Source organism: Pinus tabuliformis, chromosome 6 (genome assembly GCF_031772625.1).
Source record: "Pinus tabuliformis cultivar Carrire ecotype Pingquan chromosome 6, CPIR1, whole genome shotgun sequence".
NCBI classification, from domain to species: Eukaryota; Viridiplantae; Streptophyta; class Pinopsida; order Pinales; family Pinaceae; genus Pinus; species Pinus tabuliformis.
Window position 1 is genome coordinate 833563057 of NC_142292.1, and position 26668 is coordinate 833589724.

The 26668-nt window shown below is 33.4% G+C and overlaps 2 protein-coding genes across 2 annotated transcripts; both read left to right on the top strand.

The window, feature by feature from the left end:
• The first annotated feature begins 333 nt into the window (after positions 1-333).
• LOC149261436 (beta-glucosidase 12-like) lies at positions 334-2369 on the top strand. The gene is made up of 9 exons (XM_089369216.1): positions 334-572; positions 655-721; positions 843-901; positions 1007-1070; positions 1154-1387; positions 1563-1594; positions 1741-1843; positions 1939-2047; positions 2138-2369. Exons 1-9 carry the CDS (start codon positions 432-434, stop codon positions 2304-2306), a joined length of 978 nt encoding a protein of 325 aa, XP_089225342.1. The 5' UTR covers positions 334-431; the 3' UTR covers positions 2307-2369.
• Positions 2370-21025: 18656 nt separating this feature from the next.
• Positions 21026-24593, top strand: LOC149261437 (beta-glucosidase 13-like). Its single transcript, XM_089381823.1, has 13 exons — positions 21026-21380; positions 21463-21529; positions 21651-21709; positions 21815-21890; positions 21993-22073; positions 22214-22301; positions 22404-22656; positions 22761-22876; positions 23225-23478; positions 23609-23634; positions 23781-23883; positions 23979-24087; positions 24188-24593. Exons 1-13 carry the CDS (start codon positions 21240-21242, stop codon positions 24354-24356), a joined length of 1542 nt encoding a protein of 513 aa, XP_089237949.1. The 5' UTR covers positions 21026-21239; the 3' UTR covers positions 24357-24593.
• Positions 24594-26668: the final 2075 nt, after the last annotated feature.

A 26668-nucleotide genomic window follows, 5' to 3' on the forward strand; every position in this document is an offset into this window, starting at 1 on the left:
TATATATATATATTTTTTTTTTTTTGAAGAAGTTGAAGTGCAATATTGGCTGTGAGTGCCTCTGACCAAGTCAACGTCAATCAATCCACGTTATATATATATATATATATGTTTGAAGTGGAATAATGGCGCCTCTAACCACGTCAACGCCAACCAGAATTGAAAAATCCTTACAAGATCAATCCTGCGCGGTGTTTTCTTGATCAGAAACGTCTTCCAGGCCACTATAAATTGCGATCGCAATTCAATTGAAAGCAAAACCCCCTTCCATAATTCCATTCCGCCAAACTGTAAGTCGGGATCGCAATTCGCTTCAAGGCACCGCTTTGGCTTCCCATTCCACGAAACTATAAATTCGCATCTCGATTCAATAATTTAACGGAAAACGCCTGGCTATACATTGGGATCGTCGTGATTCAATTGAAAGCCAGATGGCTAAAATTCAGGGTCTATCCGTATGTTTGCTTTCACTTTATCTTCTCATGATCCTAGTGGCAGGAACTTCTCCACATCTCGGTAGAAGCAGCTTCCCCAAGGGCTTCAAATTTGGTGCCGGGTCATCTGCTTATCAGGTTCAAGTCCCTGCCCATTCACTGCATTATTATTGTTTGTTTTCCTAGTCTTAACAAATTCTGACTGAAACTGATTTCACAGGACGAAGGAGCTGCCCACGAGGGCGGGAAAGGACCCAGCATCTGGGATACATTCTCCCACATTCAAGGTAATGTTGAGTCCACACATAGATTGATATAGCTAGCTAGCTACACCGTCGTTGTTAACATGATCAGGGGCTTCCATCTCGCTGTTTTGTTTATTTGTTGTTATTGAACGTTAACTTGCAGGTAAAATTGAAGATGGAAAGGATGGTGATGTTGCAGTAGATCAATACCACCGCTATAAGGTACTTGGCCGTTTTCATGCACTATTTGTTTTCAACTTCTTCATTTTTTAGCGTAGTTGTAGTAACTCTGTAATGTAATATTGTAATCTACATGCATGCATGCAGGAAGATGTTCAGCATCTCAAATACATGGGAATGGACCTGTATCGTTTTTCTATTTCCTGGTCACGCATATTTGAACATATTTTGTGCGATGCCGCTTTTTCTTCCGCCACATGCATGTCTACTCGAGATGTGAAGTGTAATTTTTCCTGTCGAATTACAGGTTTCTGGATCCACTGACGTCGGGGAAGTACCCTGACTCTATGCGAAGCTTGGTGGGAGCACGCTTGCCAATATTCAGCAGTGAAGAGGCCAAAGATCTAAAAGGCTCATTCGACTTTCTTGGTTTTAATTATTACTCAACTGACTTTACCATCAACAATTCCACTCCACAAAATCCCTTGGACACTGACTACGTTCTGGACGCCCGGGCTAATATATCATGTAAGATTAATATCATGTACTGCTGCTTTAAACACTTAATTTCTTGGCAAAGTAGACAATCAAGTTCGAAAACATCAAGTGACTCACGGTATTTTAATTGGTATTTGATTCTTCTATGGTGCAATATTGCATATATATATTTTTGGTATTAAAACTTCCTTGTTTGGTGCTTCAGATGAAGTAAACGGAGTTTGCATCGGATCCGATGTAAGTGAACATTACAGATTTTATTTTTTTTCTATATAATAAGCTTTAATGAACGACACAACTTTAAGTTAATAAGCTTTAATGAAGCACAAGTTACACTCACTACTTTTAAGTTAATAATATATCTCCCCGTTTGCGGTTTGCAGGAAGGTGTGAGCTCTTTTAGGTCTTATCCTGCTGGATTAAGGGATGTGATCAACTATACGAAGCACCGCTATAACAATCCTCCCATATACATCACTGAGACAGGTACGCGACAATGTTTCAATTCTGGGTTGTCAATAATATCTTCGCTAAAAAACATGGATCTGATCATTACGCACAACAACATGAATTTTGAATAGGGTACGCTGATTTCGACAATGGCACAACCCCGCTCGAAGAAGCATTGCGTGATTCGAGGCGAGTGGAGTACCATTCTCAACATCTATCATACCTACTTGAAGCCATAAGGTGCGTGCAACATACACACGTATTTGAGTTTGCCATGTGGAGTGCGAGTTATTGACCAGGGCTTTTTAATTTTGATAAAATGAATTGCAGGGAGGGAGCGGATGTGCGAGGTTATGTGGTTTGGTCGCTTCTGGACAACTTTGAGTGGGCGAGTGGATATGACTATCGATTTGGTTTATATTATATTGATTACAACAACAACTTAAAGCGATATGCCAGGGAATCTGCCCATTGGTTTAGAAACCTCCTCACATCATAGAACGAACAAGATTCTGCCCATTCGTTTTACAAACCTCCTCAATTCAATTCATTTCATTTGTGTAATGTAATGCCCCACTAATGGATATAGGTATCTCAGCATATTGCGGATATTTTCACTTTGCTGGAGTCCTTTGTAAATACTATTTTCGCTCACCATTACTATTTAATCATATTGCCACTGTTTTCTTTAACCATTATTATTATTTAATCAATTGCAACTGTTTTTTTGGATTAATTATTATTATTATTTAATCAATTGTATTTCAACTGTTTGTGGAAATGTTTTGAGTGATTTAATGGAAATTTGTTGTTATTAAGTTTATGTAAATTGTGTATATTATTTTTATTAAAAATTTTGTTCATAAATTTCTAATATGTATTTTCATGGATTTAATTTTCTTTTATAATTGTAATTGAATTAATTTTTATAAAAGAAAAAGTTTGAAATTAAATTTATATTATGTCTATTTTTTTCTCCCTTTTTTCTAATAAAGGAAAATATTTGAAATCAAATCTATACTATGCTTATTTTTCTTTTCAACTTTTGGAATTACTAGTCTCCATCATTATCAAAGCAACAATTCTAAGTTTCACGTCAATTTATGGTAATTTTATTGTTTTTTTTTGGTGTGTAAAAGGTTCTAATTAAAACCATTTCATGGCTTTCTATATAAAAGGTTGTAAATTAATTCATATAAAATTATTACACTACTTTCATTAAATTATCTATCTGAATAAATGATATAAGAATAAATATAGCTCATATTACTTCTAAACAACTTCTATAATTTCAATTCCAAAAGAGCTAAAATATTTATAAGTGGAATCACATCGTTTATTATATGTAAATATGTTTTCTAGATGACATGTATATATTTATAAAATAACAAATAAATAAACAATCTGCAAAATTTTAAGTTTAGTAAACTTAATTTCCACCAAAAATAAATAATATAACAATTACATTATTCTATATTGTATATAATTTAACTTATCATTTCATAATATTACTTTCTTATAATATAGTTAAATTATTATAATTTTGGATTACAATTTTCACAAACTTAATTTATACAATTAATAAAAATGTGAAATCTAGATTTAAAATTTCAAAACAAGAAAATTGGTTATTATCCGATTAATATCTCATTATCTCAAAGCTAAATAAGAGGTAGAAACCATATATTCGTTGTGCCAAAAGATAATTTGTACAACTAGTATCAGGCTAAATGTATGTTTCTTTTTTTTGTTATTGGACAAAGAAAAAATCCCATGTTGGGAAAAATAAACGATTTCAATGGCCACTTGAGTAGGATTGCTCTATATCAACTTTAATTCTTTAGGATTTCTCTATATCAACTTTAATTCTTTCTAGTTAATAGTTTCTTTCTACTTTATCAAATGAATATGAGAGAGATTTAGGCCCTCAATAGAATATCCCAACATCTATATTGATATAAATATTTCAATTCAAATGTTTGAACATGCACAGGTTTGTGTGTTTGTATTTATTCAATGGAGATTGATTTCAACAATAGAGGTTTGTAGTGAAATGATGGCAATATAAACATGTTTAGAAGAGATGACACATATGAGAAATATTTCATCTCCTTAATACAATTAAGTGAAAAAAAGTTTTATCAAATACTTTTTCAATTAAGTTTTCAACAGTTTCTTTGTTTCCCAAATCTAGCAAAGTGCATGGTATGCCACACTAGATGTAAAAGTTCTTAAATATCATTGTTATAAATTCATCTTAACCACATATCTAGCATGCACCAAGAAGGGCCAAATCTCTTCATGTGAGAACTTCTTTAAGAGTGCACAATCTGATTTTAAAAAAATGGCATCCCTCTCATCCCTTCGTAGATCCCAATGAATATACAGTGGTTCTCTATCTCCATATATATATATATATATATATATATATATATATATATAATGCGTAAATTTTCATTGTTTAAAATGTACTTTTGAATGCTATATGGAGTACATAATTGAAACTTGACTTGTAAGTCCAAAATTCCTTTGCTCAATATGATGAGAAAATTTCCATACATATATATAGGGGAAAAATGGCCAAAATGTTAAATAGTGAGACTACTTCAACCGTTTTAACCATAAAAGCTTTCTTTTCTTTTTTTCAAATTATTTATATGACGGATGCACAATTTATTTTTAAAACAATATTGATATATACATATTTGACATGTACTCATTGAGATTTCTAAATTAAAATGATTTTTTTTGTTATTAATATATATTTGAGTATAAGTTAATATTACTTAATCTTGTTGTATATATTTTATTGAACACCCACATTGAAAACTTTTGTTATTGGAATATTTTTAAATCTTACATATTACTTTTATTTTGAGAAATAAATGAATTACCAATCTCCCTTTTATTATTCTTATAAAGAAGTACTTGATATTTTTTATTTAATTTTCTATTTTCAATTACTTTTTTTCTTCGCACATTGAATATTTTATTATAAACTAATTAGAATATTTGATTTTGACATAAATTATTGACATAGATGGTCAAATGTTTATTTAACTCTCGTGTTGTAATATTTTGAAAATTATAACGTTTAAACATCTTAAACGCACTTCTCTTTTACCTCGTGTTTACTTTCTTAAAGTTGGTATAAAATTATATTAAGTTATGAAGACATCGAAATATTTTATTTATGACTAAGACTGTGTGGAAAATTATCATCCACATTGCTTTGTCATATCAACACCAAATTTAGTGACCGTTATTAATCATGCTTTTAATTAAAACTAACTAAACATGCATATTCATTTTTTTTTTTTTATCACGCTTTTAATTAAAACTAACTAAACATGCATATTCATTTTTGTTTCTTGATCATGCTTTTAATTAAAACTAGATAAACATGCATATTCCTTTTTGTTTTTTATGATACTGACATTGCTTTTCTATATAGAGAATATTTTAATTGTATTTTAATACCTGGACATGTATCAATTCCATGTTGCACATGGAGTGAATCACAAATCCCCCTCATACTCATTTGTCTAAAGTGCCTCTCAACTCAATCAAACATTGTTGTATATTGATGTGAATTTTATCTAATATGTCCATTATTGGACAATGCTCTTTGTTGTTCACTCATCATCTTTTTTCACATGCAACATATATTGTGAAATACGTTGGGATTTTCTCTTTGCCATTGATACATGGAGCCTCTCATGAATTTATAAATGACATTTTGGCAGCAATTAATGAAAGATGGGTAGGAGAAAATTTATGGCTTTGGGAATTCTTATAAGTGAGTAAATTTTCAATAGGTTCATTGTTTATGACTTTAAGCTGATTAGAAATATCAATTCCAACATTTGTGCTTTTGGTTGTCTGGGCTACTTAATTAGAAATATAAAAAAACAAATTAAATAATTTATAATATGAAATTATCATTAAATGTGTTATTCAAGTCATAGTGCATAATTTGTGTCTTGTAGGTTTTGGCTCTTAATTCGGTATATTCTTCAATCAAATTTTATATAAATCCAACAAGGATTTATTGAATCACAAGTTTTAGTTATGTAGTCTACATAACCTAAGTGGCTCGAGCTTTTTTAGCTATGTAGTATAAGTTTAAAAAATGCATTTTAAACAATAAAAAGTCACAATCTTAAGAAAAATTGCATTGCTAGATTTTGCCTATAAAAATCCAAAACATGGGATAGTTAGAGTGTGCCAACTCACAGTCCATTGCAATTATGGAGAAATACATAAAAATTCGATTTGTCCTTCTATCTCAAATAATGATATTTGATTTTCCTATGAACGTTCATTTAGCATTTTCCTAACAAAATTTCATTTGATGATATACTAAAGTATTATAATTAACTAGAATTAAGTAATCTTAGTTATGTTCACTCTACGACATTGTTACAATGAAATGGCTTGCAAACAATTTGTTGTGAACAATCATTTGTAAGTTTTCGATTAATTCTCATAACAAGAACTAAAAAAAATTAAGTAGATATATAAGAGGATGTTGGGAGGGATAATCAGATCTAGAATAGATCGTTATATTATTTGTCATCCACATTGATGCTTTTAGAGCAGAAAAAGTGGAGGAATCAACTCAGAGGACCATTTTTCCTAGTGGGTCCTAGTTTGGTGAATTGGGGTCCAAGACCTTTTGAAAGGAATTTGAGGCATCGAACAATGTTTTCAAGGATACAAAATTATCGCTTAAGTTCGACAATCACTAGAGCTATTTTTCACACAAATACCTTTCCAATGGTGCAATACATTCCTCAATCAAAGTGTATGCAAAATTTATCCCACCTAGAGGTTGACCTTTATGTTTTGACCACCATGATTTGATAGGATAACACATCAGCCCCCATCATCCATGGAAACGGGCTAGAATGTGATCATGATGAAGAAGAATCTAGAAGTGTGTATATTATAGCTATAGTTAAGAGTTGAAGGAGTCAAACTTACCATCTAGGAGGCTATCGAGTTGTGTTATAACTAGGACACTAGGAGGAAAGGAGATTCCATTCTATTTGAGTGCATTTTGTTCCATAGATGGGTGGGGTAGCCAAGAGTTGACAGGGAGAGAACAAATAAAGATGGTTCGTGCACTATAGAAACACACAGGCCGATAGACCAAAGTTCCTTGTACTTGCATCCATTTGAATTCAAAGAAAGAGAGAGAAAACACATCCACCACTTCCAGTTGTGTTTTCTCTCGAAAAGGTTTCCTCGGTAATATATTGTGCTATTATGGTTGTGAGTAATTTTACTTTCATATGTTCTCTATTTTCTACATTTTCAAACTTAATCAACCTATAATTCTAAGGAAAATAACCCTCATATTATAGATTTTAGATTTTGAGTGTAAATTTATCAAAACTGTTAGGACGAATTGTGTACTAGAGTATCCATGGAATTTTATGGATCAGGAGGGGTTGGAGGAGGATTGTAGTTCAAATGCCATGCTCATGATTTCATGCCTTACAATTAGAGAGATCATGGAGTTGGGATAAACCTCAATATATTAGTATAAAACTAAGGTCTGCTTTATCTAGTCACTAACTCAGGGAAGGAGCCATTAGGGGCTTCTAAGATTTGAATTAATGGTTCCTCTAAATTTGTACAACTAGTATTAAAAGATTACAATCAAGTGGTCGAAAGGTGGAATGCAAATCTTCGTAAATAATATGATTGTACAATGTTGGTGATAGGAAATTTTCATGGTCAATTGTGGAAGACCTTCGAGAAGCCAACACATGATATCAAATACCATTATCCTCGGGCGGATGAGTGCAACAAGGTTCGTTTTAAGGGGTGATTAGAAATACAACATTGTATGGAAGCATCACAAGAAAAGCATGACTTCATCCCGAAGGACATGCTCGAGGATTTCCACTGTGCTCACACTTATGGAACAACAATTAGCATATCAAATAAGAAACAAATACTTGAAATGTCTTTGCATGTTTTTGAAAATTCGAACTTCGTCGTATAAAAGAATTATAGTAAGAAATATCCCGATAACCGAGATAAATCAAATAGGAGGATGAAAATTGATTATGCCTAGGACAAATGAAAGAAAAAAAAGCGAGTAATGATGGAGGATGTCTGGTTGCAGGAATTTGGGTATTGCATCTCCTCAGAAATGGTACTGAGTATTTCTATATTTTATTAGGTCTATATTGTTATTTTCTTTAGATAATTTCATTTCTTGATTTACATATTGAATTCACCCCACAACATCATAACATTATTCAGTTTTACCACATTATTCCACAAGATATGAAATTATATAGAAAGAACAATATCATCGTCATTGCAACGGAACATAAAGGAATAATAGAAGAAAAGCATTCTCACATAGAGAAAACATGATTGGTCGGAGACCAAGGCAAAACCATTTCAAATTCTTCTTCTTATTAGATTCCCTTTGAATGTTTCAATAAAGAGAGTAAAATGACCCATATCTTTAACCGCAAAACTATCCAGCAAGATCAACTAAACAACATCCAAGAGATGAACCAAACAATGCTAATAATCAAAACCTTGAATCAGAAGCATGTGATTAACCATCAAACTCTACAGCCAACAGACGAAACCTTTGGTCAACTGTAAAACTCAAAACCTAGTTTCCAACCGCACAGAGAGAGTGATGTTCGTGCGGCTAAAAGCCTTCAACCGCACGAATGAGCCTGCGTGCCTGTAGTTGCAATTGAAATTTCATGAAGTATGCCTGCGGCTGGAAACTAGAACCCTAAAAACACATGCAAGCTTCAAACCCTGCAATCTCGGGCCTGTACGAACGAATCTCCATGACGCAACCTTATAACTGTTCAAGCCAACCCCAAATGAAGAAGAATGATCATGATGATGATGTTGAAATGAGGGTCACTGGAATCGTATTTATAGCCATCCATGGGTGTCCAATTTCTCTTTTTGTCGACTTGTCCTCATTAGGGTTATTTTGAGGTCTAAAATAGTCTTGCTAAGGAAATTATAAAATAATAGTGGAAGTGATGAAGTAAGATTAGATTACATCATCAAATTTTAGAGGGAAGAAAGAAAGAAATAATTTTGAACTCGTATTTTCAACTTATCTCCCTATGGGGTTACTCAAATTTTCCGTGACAATATTCGTTGGATGCAGAATTTGACTCTTCATCCAAGGAGTACCCATCTTACATACTTTCAGTGGACGCAACTACACATAAAATGATAAATATATGAAAAACGTGATTGCAATCACGTTTTTTCATGTATTTTTCATATTTTGTGTAGCAGGGTCCATCTAAAATATGAAACATGGGTACTCCAATTTTACATCCAACGAGTACTCGCGCTGGAAGTTTGAGTAAAAACTTAGGGAGATAAGTTGAAAAAATAGTTTTATTATTTATTATTTTCTAATCTTTTTATTTTTTTACTCCAAAAATGGTGAATCACCCCCCATGGTTGACATCATCATCTTGAATCCAATTGGCTCTTATAAAATTTATTTTGGTTGTACATTTTTCTTTGGTAGACCTCAAAATTCCCCTAATGTTTGTTCACATGTGGGCTTTAATTCAGAATAACACTTTCCCTTGTCTAAATTGAGCGCTTCGATAGTCAAAATCGGTCCTCTCGAAAAGAGGAATCTCATCCCATGGTTGGAATTGATCAATAGGCTTCCAAATTAACACTCCCTCCCAGCTAGGGAGAAATTCCAACTGCATCACATAATCATCGCAAGTATCCTGTCATCAAATCATGTCCTATTTCAATTAACTCGTCATCAGCTATCATCACTTCTCAGCTCCGCTCATGTCTTCTTATCTATTGATTGTCCCCGCTCATATGCTTAACATTATAGAATCTAAAAGAAGAATAATTCAACGTTAGAGGGGAGCTTAGGCTACGACCCTCAATCCATCGTGGAGCCACTCCTACCACCCGAAATCAATGCCAGCGGGGTTCCAAATTCTACTACCCAGGAAACATTAGAGAGCGTATCGCTAGGGAGCCCAGCTCAACCTGGAGCCACATCAGGGAGTACATCTCAATCAAGAATCCAACAACAATGAGGAGGTCCTACGGGACACTCTCACCTCATGTCTATGACAGTGGGGAAGGTCATATGGGACACTGTCGTACCAATTCATCTCATTGAGTAATAGGCGAGATACAACTTACCAATAAAGGATCACAACCATCCCAATGTAAAGAAAGTTTTAGCCTTGTGAAAATGACATTACACTTATGATCCTAAGGGAATTTCTTCCTTTGACACCGTAACTGTTCGGGCCAATGTTTATTGACACTATGATTTTTTCATCATAGGGATTACGCAATTAGGATAAATTGTCGTTTTTGCCTATTTTTAAAGGATTTTTGTAGATTAGTATAGTAGACATGTCTCTTCACATAGGAAGATATCACCATTATAGCCATTATTTGCCTATAATATTTTCACTAATATATGAGTAAAAGTATTGAAATTAGTTTTCAATGTATCTTGTGTACATTTTGGAATATTATGGTGTCTTTCATCTCCTTACCAAACTAATGTGGAACAATGGTATCGAAACAATATGGTCTCTACTATTTTTTTATTGTTATTTTCTATGATGATGTTAGGTTATATACACCTAGGCCCTGAGAAAAATGAGTCTTCAAAAGAAATTCTTCACCGGCTATATGGCCCCAGACAACAGGTGAAAAAAACATTTGAGGTGGGATATTTTATCAGTTTGTTCATCTAGGAATCCATCTAGACATAAGGTAGATGATGCATCATTTCATCGTGATCCTTCAACAACTCCCATAAATGATGGGATAATATTTTTTGAGCATTCCTTTAAGGGGAGTGAAAAATTTCAAGGTATATGTTAGTTCTAATACCCTTAACTTTGAAGAAAAAGTAGATGAAAACTATTTGAAAATATTGTTAGACGAAGAAAAGGGTTATTTTCCTTATGCGTCACATTTTCAATAGGGAAAATATTGTATTTAAACTAATAAAGTGTCCTTCCCACGCCAATCACTATTTGGATTTTCACTCACCATATTCCACTTAGGTAATATTTACTAAAATTTTAGATTTGGATTGTTGAATCGCTACCTTTAATGCATAAATGGATTGATCGCCTTTGAAAACCCCCACTAAATGTGGATCATGAAATTTTAAGATTCGAAATTTTCAAAATCCAAAGTGATTATTTTCATAATTAAGGTGAAAAGTAATTGTTTTGCTTCCGATTTTTCTAAGTTACTGAAATTGGTGCAATTCGTAGCACAACTAGACTACAAACACACACACACAGACGTGTGCACGCATAAACACACACACGCACACACAAACACACACAAATTTTTACAAAGATTTATTATTTGCATTGTAGACCCAAGGACATGGAGAGAAACGTTTTTGCATTGGTTGATTTAGATACAAAATTTATAGTATAGTATAATATAATATACATGCACACAAATATATATGCATTTCCAAGGAAATCATTGCAGGAGTTCCTCTTTGCCTTGGAATATGTGGATGGTGGGTAGCTCAACCACCATCCACAATAGTGGTTATTAAGCTAGCCATACACAAGAACAAACTTGTTATCATAGTCTAATGAACCTCACTCAAGGGGACTCTAATTGGGAACTTACTTATGTATGTATATATGTAATTCTCCAACGATAATCTTAAAAGAAAACTCAAGTGATGCTTTCCAATATCTATGGATGACATCCCTTGTAAACATTATTAGTGTAGATAGTGAGCCTTATTCAAGGGGATTTGAATGGGGAACATGATGTGTCACATACCTCCTTGACCCAATGTTAATAACCACCTAATATGCTCCCATCTCTATTATTTAACTTTGATTAAATTTATATTCAATAGTTGTCACATGCATCAGTATTCAATCATCTCATAAATAAAGATAACACATGAAATTATACTCATATGCTTAGAGATTCGACAACATAAAGAGTAAGGAGCCAACATACATAACATCCCATGCAATTGAATCAAAGTGGAGTAGCTGAAAGAATGTCACTTGGAAAATCAAGCACCGCAACCCAACCTAGAACTGACTTCCTCTAGTTCACCCCTCAGCCGAGAGTTCTTGCCATGGATAAATTGCCTCTTGTTGCTCTCTTCAATGGGTATTTAGTACCCTCTTTCACGATATGGTTTCCTTTAGCGGCGTCTCGCTTTTATGGATCTTTTTATCCATTTGCCCAGGCTTTTCCCATAAAATCTCGCCTTTCTCTCCCGCGAGGCTTTTCCTCATAAAAGCTTGCCTTTCTCTTCCGCAAGGCTTTTATGTTTTTTTAAGCTTAACATCTTTCTCCAGCTAAGTAACTTAATGGATATTTATCTCCCAATCCATTAAGCTTATCTAGAATTGGATCTAGAAGTCTTATCATGAAAGGATTATCCATTCCCATTCACCAATGGGATTTCATTTGGCAAGGATCTCATCTCTTAGTGTCTTGTTTTCCAAGTGGTTAAATTATATTTATTTATTTAATAAAAAAATATTTATTTTCATTGTTACACCTCAGACCTAGCTTTTCTGTTACAACTCAGTCTTAGCTAAGGTCCGGCATGATAGCAACAGAGTGTTACATACAACAGAGGGGTGTTACATGATGGCACAAAGCTTGCCAATTTCTTGATGACATTGATAATAACTTGACGAGATTAATTGTTGGGATGTATGTATTTTCATGAATATGTTAAATTTGTTTTAGGATCCACGCACACATAAATGTATCAAGCCATACCCCATTTGTTCTTGCTTATAATGAGTAAGATGACTAAGGAGTGGGATTTCTCTCTCCAATACCTATTTGATTCTTTTTATGTAAATATAAGGGAATTTACATTTCCTTATAAAAATCAGAGAGAAAGATGTTGGTGCGGGTTACAGGTATGGAAAATAGATTCCCCTTTATAATACTGCATGTATTGTGGTTATTTCCAATAAATAAGATCTAGACCCAGTATAATTTTCAGAGGCAATATTTCCATGGACCTAGAATGTATATCTTATGTAATGGTTGCTATTATTAAATTTAAAAAAAAATGTAGGTTTAATGATTATGTCTTCCTCTCCCTCCTCAATCTCTCTCTATCTCCTTCTTCTTCTTCCCCTATTCCCCTCTTTCTATTTCACCGCCCTCCTACAAGTTTTAAAATTTCCAAAATTATGTAATGCATATAGATTCTTAGGAAAATAGAAATTAAATAATAGTGCACACACTCTAAGCACACTAAGAATCACTGTGGAAAACCTTTGCCGAGAATGCCAACAAATCATAAGGCCACACCTCTCTATTTTTCAATGTAGTAAATTCACCATTTTATTTGAAAAAGATCCATAAAAGGAGGATGAAACTAAATTATATCATAGTGTCCAAAATCCCCATTAGGAAAAACTCTAAAAATAAAAAGAATATAAGTATAAGAGCTAAGTTGGTGATGATATAATGGGCCACAGGGAATGTAGTTGCCACATCAACTATCCAAGACCATAACTTTATCATATGAAGTTTTTTTTTGGGTTCTATTTATCTTCTTGGAAACATCTTAATAATATCTATAGCAAGGGAGAACACAGACTAGACGATGCCTTCAAATTCTACCCCGATTGCAATGAAAATATTAGATTTTTGTTTATGACTTGAAAGATGTGCCAAAAGTTCAAGGATGAAATTTATTTGTAAATATGGATATAAGGTAAAATATGATTTTGAGATGGCGGAAATATCAAATGATTATTTCTTAAACTCCTCTTGTTTTTTTACTACTCCTCCATATTATTTCCTTTCTACCCATCCTTCCTTCTCCTCTTCTATCTCTTGCTTTTTTACTCATCCTTTCTTGCCCTGTTCTTTTATTACCCCCCTCTTCCTATTGGTTGTCCCCTCTTTCCTACTCCCTGCCATCATCTTTTTCTCTTCCCCCTCTTCCACTTCGTCACTTCTTCCTCTTCCTATTTTCCGCAAATTATCCTTCACTTTTTCTCGATTCCTCCTTACGCTTCATCTCCTTCTAATCCCTCCATTCCCTTTCTATTCATCTTCTTTTTTCTACTCCCATTTTGCGATTCCTCCTTGCTTCACTTCTTTTTTGATATCCCATTCTTCCTCTTCCTCTTCCCTCCTTTACCTTTCTTCCTCGTGTTCTTCCCCACCTTCTTCCCCCTTCTTCCTTCCTTCGATTTCGTCTTCCTCTTTCTCCTTCACTTCTACATTCTGTTCCCTCACTTTCCTCTTGTCTTGACTCCTCGACTATTTTTTCCCTCTTTCCTCCTTTCTCCGCTTCCTTGAGAATTGAATAAATCCCAAGGTTATGTTTTTCCACGTCCTCCTATTTTCCCTTCTCTTCCTCTTCTCTTCCTCCTCAATTTATACTCAACCTATTTCGAGAGTCCTCTTTCCTCCTATTTTTCTTTGATCTCCCCTCCTTTCTCCTCCCCCCCCCTTCACCATCTTCTCATCCATCCTTCCTTCTTTTTATGTTTCATATTCTTCTTTCTCCTTATCTTCCATATTACCTTCATCACTTCCCTCTTGTATTCTCTTCTCCCCCTCCATTTCATCTCCTCCCTCCTTTCCCAATTTCCTTGAGAATGGAATATTACCCAAGGCTATATCTCCTCCTACTCCTACCTTTCCATCTTACTTCCCCTTCGTTTACTCCTCCTTTTTCTCCTGCTTTTAGATTCCTCCTTCCTCCTCTTCTTCTACTTCTTATTCTCTTCTTTCTCCTTCTCCTCCCCTTCTCCCCCCTCCTTCTCTCTTCTTTAGATTTTTCTTCCCCTTTCTCCTTCTCTTCCATATTCCATTCCCTCACTTCCCTCTTCTCTTCCATTCTTTCCTCACTTCCTTTAGAATTGCAGAACATCGAACGATATGCCTTTTCATATGGCTGAGTTATATTTTGAAGGTAATAATGTTGGAACAAAGATCTATCTTGAATATATTTGTGTATTGTGGATTGTGTTACTTGTTGTATTTTATTTTGAATATTTCATTCCCAGGTCCCTAATTATGTACTTTATTCTTTGCCAAGTCCCTAATTATTTACTTCCATGGTTATAGATATGAATTCAAGCGGATTTGAATCTAGAGGTCGTGATAATGAAAACAAGAGAAAGGGTAGGGAAAAATAATAAGGGAAAAGAATTTGTTGTAGACACCAAGGAAGGAAAAAAAAAAGGTGAATAATGATCACCTATGAGATATATTTTTTTATTCACAAGTGTGGAATCACTATAAATGAAAATCCTTCGAATTTACAATGAAGAATTAAAATATGCCTCCAAGAATGTTTATAAAACAATTATGGAATATTACAACCCTTGTATGAGGTGATTAAGTGTTTTCTAAAACTTGTATATACTTAGACTTAATCATATATTGATTGTGATATGAGTGAGAACGAGGGTTTATAAGGTGAGGAGGGAATTGGCACCAGTTCAACCAAGTTATGATGTTAGATTCATTTCTTTACTTTAAGTGTGTGCATATATATTTTTATTCAATGTTGTAGACAAAGTCAAAATTTCCCCTGTGGTGGTGGCTTACTAGTGGTAGGGTATTAGTTATTTACAAGTGTTACATGGTTATTTTATTATTTGATAAAATATGTCTTCATTTTCAGTATGTATGTTTGGTTTTTTTTGGCTCACATGGTGTGAAATTGACGGTGGTGGCTTACTAGTGGTAGGGTTTTAGTTATTTACAAGTGTTACATGGTTATTTTATTATTTGATAAAGTATGTCTTCATTTTCAGCATCTATGTTTGGTTTTTTTTGGCTCACATGGTGTGAAATTGATTGAATGTGAGTGTGTTCAAATTTCAAAATTGCATTTATGAATACATATTTTTTTTCTCTCATGGTAACGTGAGAAATCACTTACCAACTAGTCATATAATTGTGTGGGTATGCTAATTCATATATGAACCTTTAAAAGTAAATAACTAAGTTAGCATCAACAAAGTTAGATCCTTTATAAAATTTTACAATTTTGAATTAAAAAACTTTAGAAAGATCAAAGTTTGATGTCATATATTTTATGTATATGATAAGGCCTCTATTTGCATAATATGAATATCATAACATAAATTTGGATCCTAAACCCATCTATTGATTAAATATTAAGCGTTTTCTGCAAATATCTCAAAGTTGGACATTTTTGACATTTTACCACACACCATTTTGATTATTATAACAAATATCTATCTTTAATTTACGCTTGAAAATTTTGAAATTTTCACTGAGATTTTATGATATTATTGTTCCCAAAGACACTTTTTACAATCAGTGGAGATGTGTAGTTCTTTCCATTCTCAACATTGAGTGGACAATTGGCTCTACAACCAGCATGGGGTAAACATGTTTACATGTCTCCTTAGTATGTTGACTTTATATTAATATATCCAATTAAATTGATAAACATTTACATCTGTTTAAATTAATATAGAGCCCAAGGGAGATGTTGTAGTATCCTTAAAAAGTTAAAAGTAATAAAAATAATAAAATTCAAATTTGTTACATTGTGATTTTGTTTTTATTAATAAAATTACTAATAACATTTTATATAAAAAATGGAAGAGGGTAGATGGCCTAAAGTTGTCTTTAATGACAGATTGTGCAAGAGAAAAAAAATACTTATGCACCATAATAACAAATGGTTTAGTAAATGGGGTTGCTTGAGGCGTGTCCCATAAACACCAAAGAGATAAAAGCTTTTGTTATGGAAAAGTTCCACAAGCGTACTTTGGATAAGGAGCTAGGAAGAAAGAAAAAGTACTATATTGAAGTGTTTAATCCCACTCATAGTCATCAACCAAAAGCATACATAGAGGCCAATATCTCTTGGAAAGCCAAAATTCTTATTGCTAAGCTAAGGACTAATTCTCATCAACTCCGTTGTGAAAAAGTTCCACAAGCGTACTTTGGATAAGGAGCTAGGAAGAAAGAAAAAGTACGATATTGAAGTGTTTAATCCCACTCATAGTCATCAACCAAAAGCATACATAGAGGTCAATATCTCTTGGAGACCCAAAATTCTTATTGCTAAGTTAAGGACTAATTCTCATCAACTCCGTTGTGAAAAAGGGCACTGGAAAAGGCCAAAATAAGTGTCGGAGGAAAGAGTATGCATTTTTTGTTCTTTTGTAAAAGTGGAAACAGAGAAGCGTTTCATTTTAGAATTTGAGGCCTTCAAAGACAACAGGGAAAATTATGCAGATATGCTGATAGCTAGCTCTTGGGATAATCTATTTAGTGAGGGGTTTGTCGAGAAGTTGGGAGCATTTATTTTGAAGCTTTCACAGAAAAAGGGTCGAATACATCAAGCAGATGATGAAGAATTATGTCCCATAGGCTATCTTCAGCCTCCTTTCTTCTTTCTATCTATACATATTACATTAAAAATAGAAGTAACAACAATAAGTTAACATCTATTTTACTTTATAAAATATAATATTGATTATGTAACCATATTTAAAATTACACATAAACTTACAATATAACAGTATCTTTAACCATGGATATTCATGTCCACTTTGCCATAGATGTTATTAACTTTTAAATAGGCTTTGTTACAATAACATGGGCCAATACCATGGCTCATCAATACAATATGCTAAAAAACCATCTCTCAGTCACACTCAAAATATTTTATAAATGTTTTATTTGAATTTAATTTTAGAATATTTTTTTATTAAATTAAAAATATATATATTATAATTACTTTTGAGATATATCTACACCTCTATCAACGAAAATATATAAGATATAAATAGTAGCTATAAATTAAGATCTATTTCACCATATAAATTAAAATAATAATTTTGTAACCATATTTAAGTTTCATAAATAAGCACAAAAACACTTAATACTTTCATTATAACCAGATTTTCAACCTTGGATATTTACCACCGCTTTACCGTGGATATTTTAACCATACCGTACTGTGGGCCAATAGGATGGCTCGTCCATACCACATGCCAGAAACCCATCCCTCATTTCACAATCAAAATAATAGTTACAATTAACAAGAATTTTCACCATGAGGTCCATCAATACCACATGCCCAAAATGCATCTCTCATATCACAATCAAAATATTTTATAAATGAAAAGTTTAAATTAATTTTATTACGTTTTTGGGCCAAGAGACACTCTCCATCCTAGTATGGAAGTGTTGTTGTAATGTCCAATTATATTATGTTATGCTCGAATTAAATAACAATAAAAAACAAACTTATCAATTAAAATATTTTGACTTAGTGAAATTATATAAAAATTAAAATTAAACTAAAAAAATAAAATTAATAATTAAAACTATCTAGATCCATCTTAACTTCGGGAGGGATCAAATTTCTGCAGTTGCAAACCTTTCTTCAAGTTTTGCACTGATCCCTCATCCAGATTTAAGATGGATCTAGAGTGGTACTAGATCATTTCATAATGAAGATATCATATTAATGTTTTTCATATGCACTAGTAGGACGCTTGGGAAACTAGACTAGTCGAATTGAAAAGATGATGATTTAGTCCACTGAAAATTTCTAAGTTTAAAATAAAAACGTATAAAAGAATGTTTGCTTCATCCCCTTAAGCCTAAATTATCTACTATAGGTGAATTCTTATCTATCTAGAATTCAAAAACATGAAAATCATATCAACATATGATGAAGAAAACAACTCCTCAATAGGGGAATCCAACTAAATTGTGGGAGGTGGATTGATGTCTTCCTTAGAGTCCAAGAACTCTAAATTTGCCAATTTCTTGGACAACTTTGTCACTTTAGTATCCGATTTCCTCTTGCTCCTCCAATATTTCCACAAGAACTTTCCCCATTATTTTCCTTAAATGGTAGTAGATGTCCATTATTTGCATGTAGTCCTTGTATCTAAAATCAAATTTCCCACCTACTCCAAAACACCTTCATTGGAGAAGAATCTAGGTTTTATTCTAGTTGCTCTCTGTACATTTACTATTTCGTTTTGCATATCTGGAGCAACATTTCTATGATGGATTCTATTTGAATTCTTCGTTGCACTCTAAGCTTTGGAGCTAGAGGCTCTCAAGATGTTGTGTGTACCTCTCCTGTTTCAGAATCCTCTACCTTTTGTCATGGTGAAGGTCAAGATGAAGAGCAGCCCAAAGGATAAAACGAGTCCAACATAACGAAAGGAGGAAGAGAGAGTGGAAGGAAAACAAAGAAAGCCTTACCATGTCGAGTCTTTTGCTTCCAGAAGCAAAGTCTTGGAAAGATATGATCGATTCGAGAGGCTGAAATAAGACTTGAAAGGGAACTTGAGAGATGAAGGGGAAAAGGATACAAGAGAATGAAAAGGATCTACTTGTGTCGAACTGGGCCAACATAAGTAACGCTTATTGGATTCAATAAACACATATGATAGACACAACAAGGATTCAAAGAACCACCTTGAAGAAGGAGAGATTTAGAGGATCCCTGAACAAAAGGCTGACACAAAACAAAACATAGCAAGGCCCAGGAAATTCCTTTGTGGTGCCATGATAGGGGCGGGGCGAGAGTGCTGAATGGAATCGATTGAAAAGGATAGCATGCGCAGATTTATAAAGACAAACTAAGTGACATGTTGAAAGGAAAGATTAAATCTAGAAGGAGAAATGAGAGAATGTAGCACAAGCATTCTTTCATGGACACATTGAGAAAGGGGACGACATCCTCATTATTACCGTGCGAGGTGAAGCTACAGTTCAGATCTTCTTTTTGGAGACCGATCTTATTAATGATAAGACCATATTAAAGGTGAAAAATTTCTTTTGAAGTGTAAAATGTCCTTAGGTAACATATATTTTGAAAAAAAATTAGTTAAAAAAGCTACAATATTTTTGATGGGATTGAAATATCACATGATAAAAGCTTGATAACAAAAATAATTAAATATAAATTATAAATAAAATATTTTAATGAGCATGGCAACTAAAATAATTTTCTATATTCAGAATTAAAATAAATCTATAAAACTTGGTAATTTCAATCAAATAAATGTAATATGTTAAAAATTCCAAAATGTTATTGGAATTATAGGAACGAACGTTTTTTCTTTCCTCCACAATGCACCACCCACCCATGTTAAAAATGTTGACGGGCTGCGAAGTCGTACATTGCCAAAATATTATTGTATCAGATGGGTGAAGCAGAAAAGTTTCGTACTTGTATATTTGGAAGGATAAACAAATAATCGTTGGTGAAAAGAAGAAGGCGTGGTTCTGGTAAAAACGTTTGGGGACTTGGATTTTGGATTTTGGTACTAATATTTATTTGTGCGTGCGTGCATGATGGTGATTTATGGCATATCTAATATTTTCATTATGATATTCATACTTGTTTGTTTGTGCGTGTGATAGATGGAGATATGGTTCTCTCATTCTAATAAATACATGTGCCGTTTTGTCCGATCAATTGTATTTGTATTTCAGTTTTGCGCCATTTTGTCGATAGATTATTCAAACGGTCTATACATGTGCCGTTTTGTCCGATCGCTCATTTAACGTATTTCTGTTTGTCGATAGATTATTCAAACGGTCCGGTCCATCTGTTGTGTCATGTATGTCGTGATATATATATATATATATATATATATATAATTATTCAAACCGTCTATCGTCTATCTGTTGCGTCGTAATAATATATATTTATTCAAACCGTGTGTTTTCTGTTGCAGTGGATCATTCAAACGGTCTTTCTGTTGTTGTAGTAGTTGTTTAAACCTCGTCCTTCTCATGTCCGTGACCGTGGGAGGTAACGACGACGACTCGCACGTGCAAGCTGTGCTGTGAAATGGCGCCCCGGCATATATATATATATATATATATATATATATATATATATATATATATATATATTTGCAGTGGAATGGTGCCAGTCAACGCCAACCTCCTTGTAGATATATATATTTGCAGTGGAATGGCGCTTCTGATATATATATATTTGAAGAAGTTGAAGTGCAATATTGGCTGTGAGTGCCTCTGACCAAGTCAACGTCAATCAATCCACGTTTTATATATATAGATATATGTTTGAAGTGGAATAATGGCGCCTCTAACCACGTCAACGCCAACCAGAATTGAAAAATCCTTACAATATCAATCCTGCGCGGTGTTTTATTGATCAGAAACGTCTTCCAGGACACTATAAATTGCGATCGCAATTCAATTGAAAACAAAACCCCCTTCCATAATTCCATTCCGCCAAACTGTAAGTCGGGATCACAATTCGCTTCAAGGCAAAAGCACCGCTTTGGCTTCCCATCCCAGGAAACTATAAATTTGCATCTCGATTCAATAAATTAACGGAAAACGCCTGGCTATACATTGGGATCGTCGTGATTCAATTGAAAGCCAGATGGCTAAAATTCAGGGTGTATGCGTATGTTTGCTTTCACTTTATCTTCTCATGATCGTAGTGGCAGGAACTTCTCCACATCTCGGTAGAAGCAGCTTCCCCAAGGGCTTCAAATTTGGTGCCGGGTCATCTGCTTATCAGGTTCATGTCCCTGCCCATTCACTGCATTATTATTGTTTGTTTTCCTAGTCTTAACAAATTCTGACTGAAACTGATTTCACAGGACGAAGGAGCTGCCCGCGAGGGCGGGAAAGGACCCAGCATCTGGGATACATTCTCCCACATTCAAGGTAATGTTGAGTCCACACATAGATTGATATAGCTAGCTAGCTACACCGTCGTCGTTAACATGATCAGGGGCTTCCATCTCGCTGTTTTGTTTATTTGTTGTTATTGAACGTTAACTTGCAGGTAAAATTGAAGATGGAAAGGATGGTGATGTTGCAGTAGATCAATACCACCGCTATAAGGTACTTGGCCGTTTTCATGCACTATTTGTTTTCAACTTCTTCATTTTTTAGCGTAGTTGTAGTAACTTTGTAATGTAATATTGTAATCTACATGCATGCATGCAGGAAGATGTTCAGCATCTCAAATACATGGGAATGGACCTGTATCGTTTTTCTATTTCCTGGTCACGCATATTTCCCAGTAAGTTGAATCAATACACGTAACTGACTCAACAATGGATGGATTGTTTCTGTGATAATTGGCTTTGGCTGGACTCTTATTTCCATGATTAAATGTCTTCAGAAGGATCACCAAGACACGGAGGAGTCAATGAAGAGGGGATCGCTTATTACAATAATCTCATCAACGAGCTGCTCAAGAATGGTATAATCATTTGCCCGCCGCGCGTTCAGTAGAGCTCTATTTTGCACACGCACGCACGTGTATTTATATATATATCTATTTTGCACGCACACGCACGTGTATAAACATGCATGCTCATGTTCATGTTCATTTTCATGTAGATATGGAGCCTTTCGTGACACTGTATCATTGGGACATGCCGCAAGCTCTGGAGGACGAGTACGGGGGATTCCGTAGTAAAAGAGTCGTGTAAGATTCACTCTCATAATTCTCAGCTTTAATTCACTCCTCTAAAACATATAAACATCGTGCCTGTTTCTGTTTCTGACGTGATACACTGTCTTGTCTCAGGGAGGATTTTGGCGTGTTCGCAGAAGAATGTTTCCGAGCTTTCGGAGACCGTGTGAAGTATTGGACAACTATAAATGAACCGCTCACCTTCTCATTATATGGCTACGATCTAGGGCTTCACGCACCTGGTCGCTGTTCGCCCGGATTTGGAAACTGTACAGCGGGGAACTCTGCAACAGAGCCATACATAGTAACCCATAATATGCTTCTAGCACATAGCGCCGCCGTAAAACTATATAGGTCTAAATACCAGGTGAGGTTATGTTCTGTTTTAAATATAACAATTAAAATTCAATAACAAGACATACGTATCGTCTCTTGAATATTTAGACTCAAATGTCGGAAAATAAACTGCAGGGGAAGCAGAAGGGTTCCATAGGCATAGCACTTGTGGTGAACTGGATGGTGCCATACTCAAACTCTTTGCTCGATCAAGAGGCTACTCAGAGAGCAATCGACTTCAGAATCGGATGGTATGTACACACGTGTTACCTTTAACGTGACGTGGGCCTGATCACATATATCAAAAGGAAAATCCATAGAATTAATTTTGCAATGTTCTGGATGAATAATTTCAAATTAAATTTTGAGATGCAAAACATTTTGTGCTTTTGAGGCGCATTAGGATTCATTCCTAAAAGACGCGGTCTCCCCCGGCCTAACTCTAGGTTCGGCCTTTTAGGATGGATTTATATTGAACCTTGAAGTTTTGTTATTAGCACGGATTTATCTTGAACACATTTTGTGCGATGCCGCTTTTCCTTCCGCCACATGCATGTCTACTCGAGATGTGAAGTGTAATTTTTGCTGTCGAATTACAGGTTTCTGGATCCACTGACGTCGGGGAAGTACCCTGACTCTATGCGAAGCTTGGTGGGAGCACGCTTGCCAATATTCAGCAGTGAAGAGGCCAAAGATCTAAAAGGCTCATTCGACTTTCTTGGTTTTAATTATTACTCAACTGACTTTACCATCAACAATTCCACTCCACAAAATCCCTTGGACACTGACTACGTTCTGGACGCCCGGGCTAATATCATGTACTGCTACTTTAAACACTTAATTTCTTGGCAAAGTAGACAATCAAGTTCGAAAACATCAAGTGACTCACGGTATTTTAATTGGTATTTGATTCTTCTATGGTGCAATATTGCATATATATATTTTTGGTATTAAAACTTCCTTGTTTGGTGCTTCAGATGAAGTAAACGGAGTTTGCATCGGATCCGATGTAAGTGAACATTACAGATTTTATTTTTTTTCTATATAATAAGCTTTAATGAACGACACAACTTTAAGTTAATAAGGTTTAATGAAGCACAAGTTACACTCACTACTTTTAAGTTAATAATATATCTCCCCGTTTGCGGTTTGCAGGAAGGTGTGAGCTCTTTTAGGTCTTATCCTGCTGGATTAAGGGATGTGATCAACTATACGAAGCACCGCTATAACAATCCTCCCATATACATCACTGAGACAGGTACGCGACAATGTTTCAATTCTGGGTTGTCAATAATATCTTCGCTAAAAAACATGGATCTGATCATTACGCACAACAACATGAATTTTGAATAGGGTACGCTGATTTCGACAATGGCACAATCCCGCTCGAAGAAGCATTGCGTGATTCGAGGCGAGTGGAGTACCATTCTCAACATCTATCATACCTACTTGAAGCCATAAGGTGCGTGCAACATATACACGTATTTGTTGTTATTTGAGTTTGCCATGTGGAGTGCGAGTTATTGACCAGGGCTTTTTAATTTTGATAAAATGAATTGCAGGGAGGGAGCGGATGTGCGAGGTTATGTGGTTTGGTCGCTTCTGGACAACTTTGAGTGGGCTAGTGGATATGACTATCGATTTGGTTTATATTATATTGATTACAACGACAACTTAAAGCGATATGCCAGGGAATCTGCCCATTGGTTTAGAAACCTCCTCAAATCATAGAACGAACAAGATTCTGCCCATTCGTTTTACAAACCTCCTCAATTCAATTCAATTCATTTCTGTGTAATGTAATGCCCCACTAATGGATATAGGTATCTCAGCATATTGTGGATGTTTTCACTTTGCTGGAGTCCTTTGTAAATATTATTTTCGCTCACCATTACTATTTAATCATATTGTCACTGTTTTCCTTAACCATTATTATTATTTAATCAATTGCAACTGTTTTTTTTATAATTATTATTATTATTTAATCAATTGTATTTCAATTGTTTGTGGAAATGTTTTGAGTGATTCAAATGGAAATTTGTTGTTATTAAGTTTATGGAAATGTTTTGAGTGATTCAAATGGAAATTTGTTGTTATTAAGTTTATGTAAATTGTGTATATTATTTTTATTAAAAAGTTTGTTCTTAAATTTCTAATATGTATTTTCATAGATGTAATTTTCTTTTATAATTGTAATGGAATTAATTTTTATAAAAGAAAAAGTTTGAAATTAAATTTATATTATGTCTATTTTTTTCTTTTTTTGTTAATAAAGGAAAATATTTGAAATCAAATCTATACTATGCTTCTTTTTATTTTCAACTTTTGGAATTACTAGTCTCCACCATTATCAAAGCAACAATTTTAAGTTTCACGTCAATTTATGGTAATTTTATTGTTTTTTTGTGTAAAAGGTTCTAATTAAAACCATTTCATGGCTTTCTATATGAAAGGTTGTAAATTAATTCATATAAAATTATTACACTACTTTCATTAAATTATCTATTTGAATAAATGATATAAGAATAAATATAGCTCATATTACTTTTAAACAACTTCTATAATTTCAATTCCAAAACAGCTAAAATATTTATAAGTGGAATCACATTGTTTATTATATGTAAATATGTTTTTTAGATGACATGTATATATTTATAAAATAACAAATAAATAAATAATCTGCAAAATTTTAAGTTTAGTAAACTTAATTTCCACCAAAAATAAATAATATAACAATTACATTATTCTATATTGTATATAATTTAACTTATCATTTCATAATATTACTTTCTTATAATATAGTTAAATTATTATAATTTTGGATTACAATTTTCACAAACTTAATTTATACAATTAATAAAAATGTGAAATCTAGATTTAAAATTTCAAAACAAGAAAATTGATTATTATCCGATTAATATCTCATTATCTCAAAGCTAAATAAGAGGTAGAAACCATATATTCATTGTGCCAAAAGATAATTTGTACAAATGGTATGTATGTTTCTTTTTTTTGTTATTGGACAAAGAAAAAATCCCATGTTGGGAAAAATAAACGATTTCAAGGCCACTTGAGTAGGATTGCTCTATATCAACTTTAATTCTTTCTAATTAATAGTTTCTTTCTACTTTATCAAATGAATATGAGAGAGATTTAGGCCGTCAATAGAATATCCCAACATCTGTATTGATTTAAATACTTCAATTCAAATGTTTGAACATGCACAGGTTTGTGTGTTTGTATTTATTCAATGGAGATTGATTTCAACAATAGAGGTTTGTAGTCAAATGATGGCAATATAAACATGTTTAGAAGAGATGACACATATGAGAAATATTTCATCTCCTTAATACAATTAAGTGAAAAAAAACTTTTATCAAATACTTTTTCAATTAAGTTTTAAAAAAAAAATGGCATCCCTCTCATCCCTTCGTAGATCCCAATGAATATACATTGGTTCTCTATCTCCATATATATATATATATACAATGTGTAAATTTTCATTGTTTAAAATGTATTTTTGAATGCTATATGGAGTACATAACTAAAACTTGACATGTAAGTCCAAAATTCCTTTGCTCAATATGATGAGAAAATTTCCATACATATATATAGGGGAAAAAGGGCCAAAATGTTAAATAGTGAGACTACTTCAACCATTTTAACCATAAAAACTTTCTTTTCTTTTTTTTCAAATTCTTTATATGATGGATGTACAATTTATTTTTAAAACAATATTGATATATACATATTTGACATGTACTCATTGATATTTCTAAATTAGAATGATTTTTTTTTGTTATTAATATATATTTGAGTATAAGTTAATATTACTTAATCTTGTTGTATATATTTTATTGAACACCCACATTGAAAACTTTTGTTATTGGAATATTTTTAAATCTTACATATTACTTTTATTTTGAGAAATAAATGAATTACCAATCTCCCTTTTATTATTCTTATAAAGAAGTACTTGATATTTTTTATTTAATTTTCTATTTTCAATTACTTTTTTTCTTCGCACATTGAATATTTTATTA

Bases quoted from the DNA above. Each gene is read 5' to 3' on its own strand.
- LOC149261437 (XM_089381823.1), top strand. From the start codon at position 21,240: ATGGCTAAAATTCAGGGTGTATGCGTATGTTTGCTTTCACTTTATCTT. The intron at 21,710-21,814 runs GTACTTGGCCGT...GCATGCATGCAG, and splicing joins ATCAATACCACCGCTATAAG to GAAGATGTTCAGCATCTCAA. The intron at 22,074-22,213 runs GTATAATCATTT...ATTTTCATGTAG, and splicing joins CAACGAGCTGCTCAAGAATG to ATATGGAGCCTTTCGTGACA.
- LOC149261436 (XM_089369216.1), top strand. From the start codon at position 432: ATGGCTAAAATTCAGGGTCTATCCGTATGTTTGCTTTCACTTTATCTT. The intron at 722-842 runs GTAATGTTGAGT...GTTAACTTGCAG, and splicing joins TACATTCTCCCACATTCAAG to GTAAAATTGAAGATGGAAAG. The intron at 1,595-1,740 runs GTAAGTGAACAT...TGCGGTTTGCAG, and splicing joins GAGTTTGCATCGGATCCGAT to GAAGGTGTGAGCTCTTTTAG.